Consider the following 14,285-nt stretch of genomic DNA (forward strand, 5'->3'; position numbering starts at 1 on the left):
CCTCGCTTCTGAACACTTGGCTTTGTGACCTGAACTGCTTCCCTTTAATACAGGGTTTCACACCTAGTTTTCCAGATTTTTTTTTTAAAGCAAAGGAAATACTTCCTAAACTTACTGCTACTGCAGTTGTCAGGCACAGTTATGGAGCCACCAAATTGCAATCTGTGCTCAAAAACTAGTAAAGTAACCCACTAAATCTGTGACTTCATCCTGCATCTGTAGCAGAACTGAAGAGGGTGAGATGGTTCGTGTTAGATTTCAGAGCTACTGCTGGCAACAAGAGGATCTGTTGGACTTTGGGCAAATCTCATTCTGTCCATCTTCGCCCATCTCCTCTACCATCTTCCCTCTGCTCCTTTCAACGGGAGTCAGTCTTTTTATTTGTCATTTCTGGACTCTTGTGTCCTCTTACCCCAGCTTACTCATCCAGCTTTGTGCTTCTAACCCCTCACTTCACCAACTCCAGCTCCTCAGGCAGTTCCAATACAGCATTACTTTCTGTGCTCCCAATCTCTTCGCCTGACCAGCATCAACTTCCTCTCATCCTCCTAGGAGTTAAGCTATTTCTACAGATACTGCGTATCTTGATGCTTTTCTCCTTTTAATCACTTATCAGATTTTCCTCAGAGCGAAAAAAGAGATATGAATAAATAAAGATCAATCATATTGAAAAAGTCCCATGTTGGTATTGTTCCATGCCAGAGTACTGGCTAACAGAAGTCATGTGGGTACTGCTCTATGCAGGATTAAGCTTCAATTGCCATTTATACACTTCACAGAAGAAACCTGAATTATCACATGATAGCACAAGTAATGCTCCATCTCACCTAGAGCGCTGCATAGCTCCACGAAGATACTATGTACACACCCAAATTCAAGATGAACCCTTCCCAAAGGCAGAATCTTGAGCATACTTCGTTACAAAAGCTCAGAAGACTGAAGTACTATCAGAATGTCCAACGTCCATTACGATCAACACTTTAATAACAAATTGGCTAGTTCTGGAAATGGGGTAAGGGGAAATCTTATGCGCTATTTCTGTTTAAAGGTTCAGTGTAGTCAGTGAAGAAAAAGTATTACAGTTAGGATCCTACACAGTACTGCCCTATAAATGAAATAATTTCTAAGTTTTAGAAAAGCAACACAAATCACTACCTGTACATTTCTTTTGTATTCCTGTACAAGCCACACTCACATTCCATGAACAGTACAGTATTAAGGAAAAGAAGAAACTATCCTAAAAAAACATACCACGGCAAATGATTTTCTGTAATTTGAACTACACATACACACTCGTATTACGTGCTTTGAAAGAAAAAAGATGCCTCGCTTTTACTTTATAGTAGAGCTGTGTGTGGCTTACAGCAGTAGCGTTTTAAACCCAATTCACTTGGAGAGGTTCAGCACCGAGCACAACTGCATCTACCTGTAAATACAGATCATGCTGAATAGCTCCTGGAAATATTTTCTAGAGCTTAGATCTAGTCCTTTTGGCAGTGCAAAGGAAAAAGTGATTAAAATTTATTAATCCTAGTAAAAACTTTTCTTTAAACACAACTTTGACTGGTGTTCTTGTATTAGTGTTGATTACTACATACTTTACAAAAAAGAATTTTCAGTTTACTTTAGAATGCATGGACTAAGTATCTTGGACAAAATGATCCAATTCTAAATGCCAGAAAACATTATTAAAGACATAACCTGGGGCACATAAGGAATTCAAAGTCTAATTATATTCATACAAGGTTAAAGTAATTCAACAGAAATCAAAGAGCATTTTGAAGCAAATATCAATTAAAATATTGCCGTTCCTTCCTACTACAATTAAATTTTGCCAGTCACTCCAGCAGCACATTGTTTAATATGTAAACACTCTAAATTTATTGTATTCAATTAATCTCTAAAAATATTTTTACATCAAATAATCACTAAAAACAGCCTTCACCAATAAAAATTCATCTTAATTTTGCTTTCATGCGCCAAGGGATTTTATGTAAAACTCTTCATTTAATTTGAAAAAAACCCACACCCAAAACCCACAGAAGACAACTGGTACAATGCTCATTTTGCCTAAAAAAGACAGTTTTCACAGTTTTAAAACATCTTTTGAATCACAAGGCAAGAATACTGCCATTCAATGCCTGTACAAGCACAAAGAAATGAGTTTGTGTACAGCTTACTTTTTAAATGTGGATCCCAAAACACAACTGTTCGTGTCTCTAGATGTGCTTTTCTATCAGTTAAAATCCAAACAAATTTATTCCAGTAGGAGTACAAAGGACAACAGCCACAAGTCCAATGTACGTTTTTTCCAGATACTCCTAATAATTTCAATTCTTGTAGAGCTGTTAATCCAGAGAAATCAGAACCGCTATCAGCTTGTAGCCAGTCGCAAGTCACGTGCCTGCATTTCGTCTGACATATATTTACACAATCTTTACTTTGAGATGTTATTTTTAACACCTGTGACCTTGTTTTTACCAAATACATTTTTTTCCCCTGAAACTGTAGGTGTAACCCATTTTATATTAGAAAATGTATGTATTGCTTATGTTATACAACACTGAGCCAGTACTGAAAGCAGTTCAACTGCAAGGAAATGCAGGTCCAGCTCACGGTTGCTACTCTTTAAGAAAACGCTGATAAATTTGGGTCTGTCTTGCCTCAAAGTTAACTGCTTTCAGCACTGCTCAGCAGCAGGCAGCACAGGCATCTATTATCAGCAAGGGGAGTAACAACTACTGTTGGCTTATGACTGTCAGTGCCTGGCTTCACAGTGACCAGGTTCTTGATCACATCGAGCTATTAAGGCATGCACTGGGTTTCACATGTTCTCATGTGTTTACTGATCTCTCTAATCTCCAAAGGACAAATCAAAAAGTAACCTCAAGCACACGCTTAAACACTGGTGGTTGAACTGCAGAACTCTTGTCAACGTTTGTCAGCTCAAGAGTTTATTAAATTTGGGAACTTGCATAAAGAAGCGAAATGAAAAAAACCCTTCTACTAGAGGCTCGAAGGTTCTGGCATGATCTGCATGCTACCTGAAAACACAGAACACTCAGGTCGTAAAGTAAATCCTTTGCTTCTCTGCAAAAATCAATTCGTTTTGCTTATTTCTTCAACAGAAGGCAACAAACACGCACAGTGTTATGGCTTCATGCCATAAATCTCCAAAGGTGATAGGCAGTGACTTAAACCAATCCAACAGCAGCTTAACTGTACAGCACATATGTTACAGTTGGTATTTAATAACCTTAAAAATTTTACAGTGCTACACAGGAAGGTGTCTGAGGGATGCAGGAGGAGTACCTTACCTAAATCTACCATGAGAAGACGAGTGAGAGCTGTGTAGAACACTGTCCGGCACCTAAGGTCACTGAGGCTGTAATTATCACTGATGTGCAAGAAAGGGAAGTGCTTACTCTGTTGAAACATAAGCATATGAAAAGTTAAGAGTTGTACAACATTTGCTACCTATGATGTTTTTTAACATAGTAAGAAAACTTACTGTGTGATTCTGAAGCATGAATTTCACAGCCTCTATTTTCACAAGCTTTTTCAGGAGACTATAAGTAGCAGGTGTCAAGGAAAAACGAGTCTTGCAGCATTACGGTTACATTATGAGGTTGTATGAACTTCCAGTTTTAGTGAGAAACAAGTCCTAACTGAAACAACAACAAATGTACATTAAAAAAAAAATAATCTGAATTTGATCTAGAAATACAGATATTCTTTAGAACATTAGAGACCATGATCTATTATTAATTAAAGCACTTACTTTTCATGGCATATATTTTAGTCACAAAAGAGACGAATGAACTAAATGACTTTTATAATTAAATGGAGAGTTTCTGATAATAAATGGTGCTGTTTTTAACCTAGACAGACCCAAAGTGTTTTGCAGCTGCCTGCACTGAAGATGACTGGCACTTGGCAATGGGACTGGCTGCAGCCCTAAGCAGCCCTGACCTAACTGCCTCAAAAATCACAGAGGCGATTGTCCAGGCTCATCAAAAATCACGTTTGTTTAAGTTACAACAGATAAAAATACATCTCATACATACTAAGCTATGTTAAATACTTAATCAAAGTATTTTCTGATGTGTAAGAACTGAATGGAAATTTCTTAAGAACTCACAAAGTCTCAAGGCCAGAGCAAAATCAGCAACGAAGTGGTAGAGCTGGAAATTTTGGGTGTGTCTATGGGTACTTCCACAGAAATCTCATTTTCTCCAACTTCCTAAAACACAAAGCAAATCTAACTGACTACTGCTAAGCACGAATCGAGTTCTCCCACTCCCCAAGCTGGCTCCAACCCAGCCAGTGACCATCCAGGCGGCAGGTAACCGCAGCAGCAGCCTCGGGCACCACGCTCTGCTCTCTGCTTCCAGACCCTCAGGAAGGTCTGCTCTGCTCCAGCAAAGCCGCCTGACCCCTGGGCTCAAGCTCCTGGGCCTGGCCCAGCATGATAAGCTTGAGCCCATCTGTATCTGCTCACACACAGAGGCTCCCAGGGAGAGGCACACGAGATGGCACTGAAGCAACATCCTTCCCGGACCACGTGTATTCCACAGATCACGTATCCTAGCGTGGCTTATTAGGTAGTTTTATCTGATGAAACTTAATCTTTCTCTTCAGGTTTCTTTTAAAAAGCACAAGAAACTGTATTAAAACAAAAGCTGAGTTTGCAAAACCTATGTTACAGAAGCCCTTAAAGGTCAGATGGTTACGACTTGTTTCACCCCTTGAATCCTTTCCAAGCTGTGTGAGTTATGAACATCCTCAACAGCCTGAGCACACACTAACTCTGCCTCAGACAACTCAAAGATGTGGGGTTGGGTAAAGGAGATAGTACTGCACGTTCCAGAAAGAGTCAGGCTGACATCTTGGGGAGCTTCTGCACAGAGGCAGCCGCTGCCACGAGGCATGTTTGCAAAAAAGAAGTGAGAGAACGGCCAAGGCTGGATTTTCTGACTCCTGCCTCTCCTTCATTTGCCACACAACTGCTGCACGACTTCACCAAGTCAGTTATTTCACCGTCTCAGTTCTGCATCTGTACCATGGGGATATAAAAGGCTTCCCGATATCTGACTGTACGACTACATCTTTTCAGGAATACCACAGAAAAAAAAAAAATCAACCCCCAGAAAGACTCGTAAGCACTGAAGGGACCAGATGAACGAAATGACTTATGTGCTTGTACATTCTACAATGGATATTATGAAAACTGGACTCACTAGTTCACCAAACACTGTTGAACCCTGGAGCTGACGAAGTTGTTTAAGAAATGATCAGTATGGCTGCATGCTGTACAGGAGTGCCTACAGTCTGCACAAACACAGGAGATGTTCCACATACCCGTAACACTTACTGCCATTACGGGTTTTTTTGAGCGCCTGCTTCACTCTGCCATCCCTGCACATAATTGATTGAAGAGTTCGATTACTTTTATGGGAATAAACAATTTCCCTTTTCATTTTAAATGGATTAAATTCTTTTTAAACAGACAAAAGTGTAAAAATAGGTTTTATAGCTGCTATTGGAAAATCTCATAATCTAGTTTTAAGACAATGTTCCTCTGTCAATCTATAACACTTGACATGGCATTACCTGGTTTTATATTGCAAAGCTGCGGAGCTGTTTTCCCCCCCTCGTTACAAGAGAGAACATTTCATAACATAAGGCTAACAAAGATATGGATAAAGAATTTTTGAGAGACTACAAATATTTTACCCGGAGTTATTGTACAAAACAACAATGAAACCGTAGTTATTTTGCTACAAAAATACACAGCGGAAAAGTTAATTATTAGAAAGAACTAAATGTGCATGAGGGAGCACTATGGCTTCAAAGACATAAAGGAATGACTAACATATTCCATTATGTAAATATATTTCACAACTGATCAGCTAGGAGGGACATAATGATTTATAATTCAAATAACTGAGCTTTGAAATCAAATTGGGCTAATATATTTCGAAATATGCAAACCTGGAATAATTGTGAAAGTAATGTAAACCATGACACCAGCTCCAATCATTTGTTGCCTTTGCTGTTAATACTGCCTTACGTTTCCCCTTTTTTTTTTTTGGCTCTTATGTAGCACGGTTGCTGGAATTATGGTTTGCTTTTAATTCTAGATTATCCTTTAGAAATGGACTATTATACACATGAAAAAAAAAGAATACCAATTTCTAAGACTTTGTAGAAGCTGATTGACGTACAGGGAAGTACTGAAATTAAATAAATTATTATTTTAACCTTTCAGGCTAGCCACAGTTTAATCTATATCAAATACTGAAAATTGATCCACTGGATCCAGCATCTTAACAATACACTATTTCTTTCAAAGCAATATATACTTAATGCCTTTTAAAAAAACCCTAATATAATGTGAAAAGGCCAAAGTTTGCAATGCCAGGAAGTAGTTATAAACTACTTCATATGTCTGAAATAAAAAGTACTTCAGTATTATTATTAAAAAAACCCTATTGGTAGAGTTTTTAATGGGAAAAAAATACATATCTTTAAAAGCCAAAATGACCAGTGAAATTGGGTTGTACATCATTTTCTGGGAAAAAGGAAAAACAGCCTCGACAGGTGTAATTTATCATTTTTCTGATTTAATACCAAAGAAATATATTAAAATAATAAAAAGAATCCTGAAATCCTCAAAATTTGTAGTGATAAATAGCCCTCCCTGTCTTTATTGCATTATGCCTACTAACAGAAATATTGCATGGTGGATTTTGCCAGACAACGACGATTATTTTCCAATAAAAAGTTGCATATTAAATTCCAGCACAAAAGTGGGTGTCTAATACTTTTGAAATCTTTTATGGTTTGCCAGGGAACACAATTTTAAACTTAACTAATACAACATCACGGTGAAGCGAACCAGCATTAAAGCTGTCTTTGTACAACCCCACCCATCTAAGCAGAAAAGCTACTGTTGTCAGAATTTGTTTGAAGTATTTCCATCGAAAAATAATTGCATAAATTTTGGTATTTATGTTTTAAGTTAATCTCTCTTTTTAACGGTGTTTAAACATTTCCCATCGACGTTCAAGACGTACATTTAGGAAGGCAGTGCTGCTTTACCTCCGGACTATGCAGAGGGGTCTGAAACTGCTTCTGCAGCAGTTAGCAAGTTGTTGCAAAAAGCGCCCACAATTTTATCACAATTCTACTTTTCAGGAGAACTTAGGTTAATAAATACCTACTTTTTCATCCTTTCTAGGTCCTGATATTATAATATTTATTTCATGAGCTGAAATTCATTTACTGCAAATACCAGCTGAGTAATTTGAAAACTAAAACTATTCAGACATTTCAACCTCAGAAAGTATTATTTGCACCAATAATTCAAACTGACGCTCATTTTTGTGAGCTATCATGTGAATAGATGGTGCTGAAACGCTCCAGAAGACAACATGAAATGCTAGATGCTCACTGGCTTTAGCAGCAATACGAGGCCGATTACTGCAGCAAGTACACATACATAAATAAACCAAGAGGCAAGCACTTTAAGTTAGGTGCACCATGTTACATTTCTGATTTTGAAAGTGTTTTGAACGCTACTGAAGCAATAAGTATACAGTATAAAAGAGAAGAGAGCTTATTAGCCCCTTCATAAAACTTAATGAAATAAATGTCTCCCCTTCTGCTTTTGTCCAATTGTTTCACTTTCAAGTCCTTTCCGGTCCTATTTCCATGATGCCATGAGAACATAAGCACATGCACATTTAAAATATCAAGTTAGCTGCTTAATGGTATTTCAAGTAAACATAGAGAAGTACACATTGTATGATTTTCATTAAACAAAATTCACTTATGGAATGTGAAAACCCATACTCATCTTTCAACTCAAGGAAATATATTTGAATTCTTCTTATACGATTAGAGTTCTATGGAGAAATAAAATGATACCAATTGTCATATTCCAGGTGCCTTCCCCTCTGCTTGTCTAACAATCTCCTCTAGAAAATTACTGAAAAGTTGTTTTTATTTTAGAATAGTGAAGGATTTCAATATTGAATGTTTTCATGAGCCTTAGTGGTTTATTATATGTCGTGTATCTTTAAATATTGTGTCATAACAAACTAGCTACAATTGCTTTTTAAATATTGCTCAATTGACTGAAAATTCAAAGAGTAAACATTCCTTCTTCAACTTACGGTAAGTCAGTGAATATTAAAACAAATGATACAAAAGGTTTACAACTGACAGCAAGCTAGCATCCATGATTTGGGTAAGAATTTCACAAAAATACTTGAGCTCAGACAAAAATCCACATGCAAAGCCATGGCTGTTTTATCATAGCAATGACACTGACTCAGTGAGGAACGTGAAATCAGGCAAAAACAAAACATGGGAAGAGACTTGTGTCTAAAATCTAACCCACGCTACATGTCTTAGTGCACTCATCCTCAAAGTAGAATCAATTGCGTTCTCAGTACTGCTCCCTCTTCAGTGGGGCTGACTTCAGGAAGAACACGAATGGGATAGATGACACTGAACAACTAGCTGGATGATTTCTCTTGTTAAGTGGGTGGAAATGAACACACCTTTTAAAAACTATGCATAGAAAAGGATAAACAAAAGTGAAAAAAATGGTAATATTCTAATTGGTTCAAAAATGTGGTATATGAAACAACAGAAGTCTCACACTAATTTTTACGTTATTATTTTCAAATAATATATCATGCCATATACAATAAAAAGGATATCAGACAGAAAGGTCATTTAGAAACTGAAGAGTTCTTGAAATCACAGGCTCACATCTTCCCCGGTATTTGAGATTTGTAACACTAGAATAAACAAAACAAAACGAGTGAAAATTATAACAGGCTTTCCTTGTTTTTGAGAAGTGCAGTGCAAAAAGCTCACAGCAGTAGCATTATATTACGAATATATTTCTGTGATATATCTTAGGATTCTCCACTTCTGAGAAAGAAAATGCCACACAAACATGCCGTGTCTTTTTCCCGAATAAGGGATTCACGCATTTTTGTAATATTGTAATGAATACAGTAATTTTAAAAAATATCATCATCTCTGTCAAGGTAAAACAAATGATCTGAAGCTTACCCCTATTTATATCTATCTTACTTTCCAGCCCAATATTTGTCTGCTTAGCTTCTGTAGTTTTTATCTGCCCAATTCTCCACAGAATAAAACAATAAATTGCAACAAATTCCCTAGGAAAATTTCCATAGGAGAAATGGGGCACAAAAAAACTAAGGGCAAATTCACAGAGCTACTGCTACACTCAATTCCCACTGAAACTCTACCTTGTGGTCATTGTACTAGTCCCTACTTCTTAAATTAACTAAATCAAGACATATAGAGGATACTGCATTTGTCTTAACTGCGGCCCCTCTCAGACACAGGCATTGAGGAAGCATATTCTGATTAATGAACCGACGCTTGAATCATGATATAGGATAACACCAGACCTATTATCAATCCTCGGGGAACACCACGTAAAACAACCTACCGCTTCCGACAGCACACTTCTAGTTAGCCTTTCAGTGAAATCGTGCAGCTAACACTTGCCCTACTAGCTTCCCTAGCAGTTACGTGTGAGACATGGAGCACAGAACTGGGACCCTCTTACAACTTCTGCACCCCGTGTAGGGCAGTGCAAAAACACTGAAGTGGCTCGGGGTGCAATCTCTTGTTCACCTACCATATTTATTAGGAGGTGAAGAGGTGGCATTAGCCTTCAGCTGAAAGGGGTAAATTGAAGCCAGTCAAGTGGAGGAACATAAATATTTTTCAAACAAGGATGGTTACAAGTTAAGAGTCGCTGAGCTTGTCATCCTGTCATTTCCCAGCTCTCCCACGGGAATGTCAGGTAGGCCAGTGTCAGCAACCTTACTGAAGTCCAAATGGCTGATATTTTCTCTTTCTGTTGCAAACTCCAGCCAGTGAGTCCAAGAAGAAATTATCCCGTCTCTCTCAAGTAGCCCAAATGCATTTATCGCTTCATTCTATATCGACTACTAGTAACTGTTTCTAGCACTCCTTTGAGAATCCAAGTGAGGCTGACTGGCCTGTAAGGTGTTGCTTCCTCTTATCTCCTCTTTTTTGAAAGGAAACTCCTGGCACATCCACCAGCACCCTCAACTGCTAAAAAAACCCCAAAACCCAAACCCCAAAGAAAGTTGAATGCTCCCTTCCTCCGGAGAGAGGGAAATAATGCTGTGTAAGAGATTCACAGCTGAGTTTCTGATACTGGATTTGTCTGGAGACAAGGCCATCCCAGCTCAAGCATGGCCCACTCAAACAAAACGTGAGCAAGGCTTCCTGGCTCGGAAGCGTTGGCACCTCCTCCTGATCATGATATCAGATCACTAGGGTGTATCTCAAACCGCCAATACTGCCTAAGGAGACTTTCTGCTGTGCCTTTTGCAACTGGGCTTGCCTATCCCGCACTGGCCTTTTTAGCCATCAGCACTTGTAGCGAGTGTGGGTAGAGCCCTTCCCATATCTTCGTTCGCGAAGCCTAGCCACGATGATGATGATCTCAAACTGCCAGGTGATCAGGAGTAAGTCATTTCAGCTCTGTCTGCCTCAGTTTCCTTGTCTGTAGAATATATATAATCATTCTGACTTCAAGCTGTCAGATTTCTTGGTGAAAGACCATGACGTAGGGGGTGTAATAGTACCAGCACTTACACTGCGATGCAGTAGGATTCCCATTTTGGTAATACAGAACTTGAAGAAGAGATGTTAAATGCCTTAAAATCAGCACTGATTATTGCTTTTACATATTCACAAGCTACAGAGTGTACTACGCCACATAACCTAATTCTCTTTTCAGGAAGCTATAAACTCAGGAATGCAGTTTAAAGCATCTGTTTTGTATTATTTGCTCAGGAAAAGGCAAATAACAATGCAATTACCAAAGCAGTATTCCTCAATTTAGATTTACAAACAAACATTGATTTACTTTATATAAACTCTATGAAGAGCTACAGAGGTTCGGCTTGCCTTAAAGAAATAGCCCATTCTAGTAAGCCCATAATTCATACTTTATCCCTACTATGGGGAGTTCTGGAGATGTTTATAGTTGCACTAAATCCTTAACAAGTACACACCATACAAAGCAATAAAAATGAATTTGGACTACACAGATATGACATCAATATCAAAATCATAAAAAGGCTATTTTGCAAAACAGCAAAATATTTGTCATTCAGTGGCCAGACATAAGACATCTAAAGAAAAACAAGAAGACACAGTGACAGCTTGAAGAGAAAATTAGAAGTGTGTAAGTAAGGCTCTTCATTCAACATGTAGGGTACTTTTGTACACATCTATTCTTTCAGTTCATGGTTGTACCTGGATGCTGACAGATGAAGTAATAATATAAAAACTAGAAAGTACTAGACAGTGAACAGGGGCGGGAAAAAAAATCAATTATAATCACAGCAATTCCCATTTCTGTTTCTGCCTTATCAATATGAGGCAGGATGAAAGAAACATAAAATGTAGTATTTTAAGAAACATCTACAAAACATTATAAGTATCTGTGAAAATGTGTAAAGATCTAGCGAGGAAACTCATAATACAAAAAAGCAGTTTTCTACTATGTAAAGAAGAGAAGCCAAGGAATGGAAGAGGAGAAAAAATTAAAGCTCTCTGAGAAATCATGGCAAGAGAACATTTAAATCCACATGCTAGTTGTTGTCTCTCTCAATTGGCTTACTGATTTAAAATAAGAACTAAATGAAAAAGAGTCAAAGGAACCAATCATAAAGTTTCAGATGAGTCACTGAAAATAAGAGCTTCATCAAAAGCTACACCAATGCCGAATGCACCAAAAAAAAAAAAAAAATCTACAGTAGGTGAGCACTGAATGTATTTTAAGGTCACACACAGAGAAGTTGGAAATAAAAAATGGCAGAGTATTTTCAGTTTTGGTAATAATACCAGTATCAAAATACTGAACTACATACACAACCAAAAGAGCAACAGTAACATTGATCCATGCTGAAAAGCTATGAGAATTTGAAAAATTTAGAGGAAACTGCATTAAGAAACCAGTACATTTTCAAATATTTCCTCTTAATTTGCCTTTAGTAAGAAGACTAAAATATCCACAAGCAGCTTGCCAGCTCTCCAACCTCCAAACCTGGCAGCTTGCTATGAGACTGTCTTCACCACGACTGCTTACTAAGGCAGTTCCATCAGCACAAACATCTCTTCCCTCAATACAGTGACTTAAAAATATTAAGAGACTGAGTATTTCTAACCTAAATTCCAGAAGGGGAAGATAAATAATGATTATATATTCCAATTTACAATCCCCTAGGAAAGGGGTTACCATACCATCCACAGAAGAATCAAACTTTTTTTGTTGCATGTTCCAAGTCATGATATTTGGCCAGGGAAAAAAATCAAGGCAAAGAAACGCCCACTCCCAGCCTCTTAAATCCATTTCTTGACTTTTCCCCCCACCCCCAATCCATTCTATTGTCCTTAATTTCCTGCCTCGTCCTCAGGTTATGATTTGGAGAAAGACCTCTTCAGACATACAGACTGAACCACATTGATCTCAAAAGCTCCGTTCGGTGCACAGCAAAGGTCGGCCCTCCACACAAGGTGCAGCAGCAGCTTTTCGGGCAGAGCTGGATGGGAAATGATCCTGCTGGAGCGCAGGAGTCAAACACTGTGCCATCCAACTCTCACTACAGCGCACGGAAAACGGGCATCCGAATCCCCTAAAAAGACTTTGAAAAGTGGTACTTTTCAATAATAACAATGACAGTAATTTGTTGGCAAGAAAGCTCTCTACAGCTATGTTTTAACTATTTCTTGTAGATTATCATCACTTGCAATGAAAGCTCTCTCCAGCTCAACGACAGTGATTAGATACAGACCTTTCATTAGAGCTGGACAAAGGTGCACAGTTTTAAAAAATGTGCATTCTGCCATGAACAGAAGTGTCAAGTTTTAGTTTGCTGTGATTCATGGAGTCATATAAGTGTTTGAAAAAGTATTTGGAGATCCAGATTTTTTTATACTTACTTATTACTTAAATGTCACATGGAAAATCTCTCTATAAGTATGTATACATGCATCCACCATAGTGAAATCATTACAACAATAAATACCCAGAGATTAGGTATTTCTTTGGTTGGCCTTTCCAAAGATACATCCTATTAGGTGATGGTCACTACAAGTAAAGACAGTGAATGCTAAAAGAATTATCCTGTAAAATTTCTGGTAGGATTGTGATGAAAATACATCCATTCATGGATATTCTGACTACATAAAACTCTGTCCCTTCAGAAATGGTGTAACAGGAATTCAGTAAAAGGCACATTCATTAACTTCCAATGGAAATGTGATAAAAGGTCTAGGATCTCATATGACAGTAGTACTTTCAACTACAGTCAAAAGGTCTAAAGTTATTATATTCATGAATCTCAAAGTATTTCTGCACATTGAAGAATATCTATTTCATGCAGCCTTTAATCAATACACTAAACAGAGGCTACTGCAGCTACCAGTAGCTACAAGTATTTCAGTTTTCTGTCAATGAAAGAACTCACTGAGCTTGATCATCAATCCTCTGCTGCAAAGCTGCTACTCATGAATTCAAAAGAGGAGATTCAAGCCACATCCATGAAAGTGAAAACAGAGAGATCTGGGGAAAGACAGCTCCACAGAAAAAATGTTCGAAATGTCAAGAAACAGAAGCAAAATGCCATTTATCCATCTAAACATCACTGAGCTCACATCAAACTTGAGGAAACTACAGACTGCATGTGCCACCAGTAAGTAAGCATAAAAAGAGGTTAAATCCCCAAGAGTGTAACAAAAATCATAAAAATATGGACCTGTAGACTACAATTTGTATGACTACCAATACTCATTCAATTGCTATGTTTACTCCACACACCAAGGATAAAATGCTTCCTGCATGCATCCTTCACTGAATTCTTTAATGACCGAGTGGAAGGAAATAATCTGACAACGTCTTCTGATCAACCCACAGTGCTAGTGGCAGATTACAAGTCTCCAAGTACGAAGTGCACTTTTTGATTTGAAAGACTGGTTGCCATTAGCCAGACAACAATATTCTTTCAAGCATAACTCCTCCATTTCATGTAATACTTAACAAATTAGTCTCAAATATTGCTGTGCAGTGACTATATGAGATTACCACCATGCACCCCAATGTTTATTAATCTAATGTTAAGGAGTAACATGTGACAAATTCCACCTATTCAAAGGAAAAAATGGATCTGTGGGGTAAGACAAAACAG

The 14,285-nt window shown here is 37.9% G+C and overlaps 1 protein-coding gene across 1 annotated transcript in view; it reads right to left on the reverse strand.

Annotated features, from left to right (window-relative positions):
• Positions 1-3,317: 3,317 nt before the first annotated feature.
• The window catches only part of LOC104267847 (ran-binding protein 17-like), a gene marked incomplete at its 3' end in the record, with an annotated part of 84,598 nt that continues 73,630 nt past the window's right edge, over positions 3,318-14,285 (reverse strand). The window contains exons 16-18 of the mRNA XM_009865163.1: positions 8,733-8,813; positions 3,512-3,575; positions 3,318-3,426 (exon numbers count right to left, since the gene is read on the reverse strand). Coding sequence (XP_009863465.1) covers positions 3,318-3,426; positions 3,512-3,575; positions 8,733-8,813 — 254 coding nt within the window. The remainder of the gene's footprint in view (positions 3,427-3,511; positions 3,576-8,732; positions 8,814-14,285) is intronic.

Source organism: Apaloderma vittatum, unplaced genomic scaffold (assembly GCF_000703405.1).
Source record: "Apaloderma vittatum isolate BGI_N311 unplaced genomic scaffold, ASM70340v1 scaffold38782, whole genome shotgun sequence".
In the NCBI taxonomy this organism is placed as follows: domain Eukaryota; kingdom Metazoa; phylum Chordata; class Aves; order Trogoniformes; family Trogonidae; genus Apaloderma; species Apaloderma vittatum.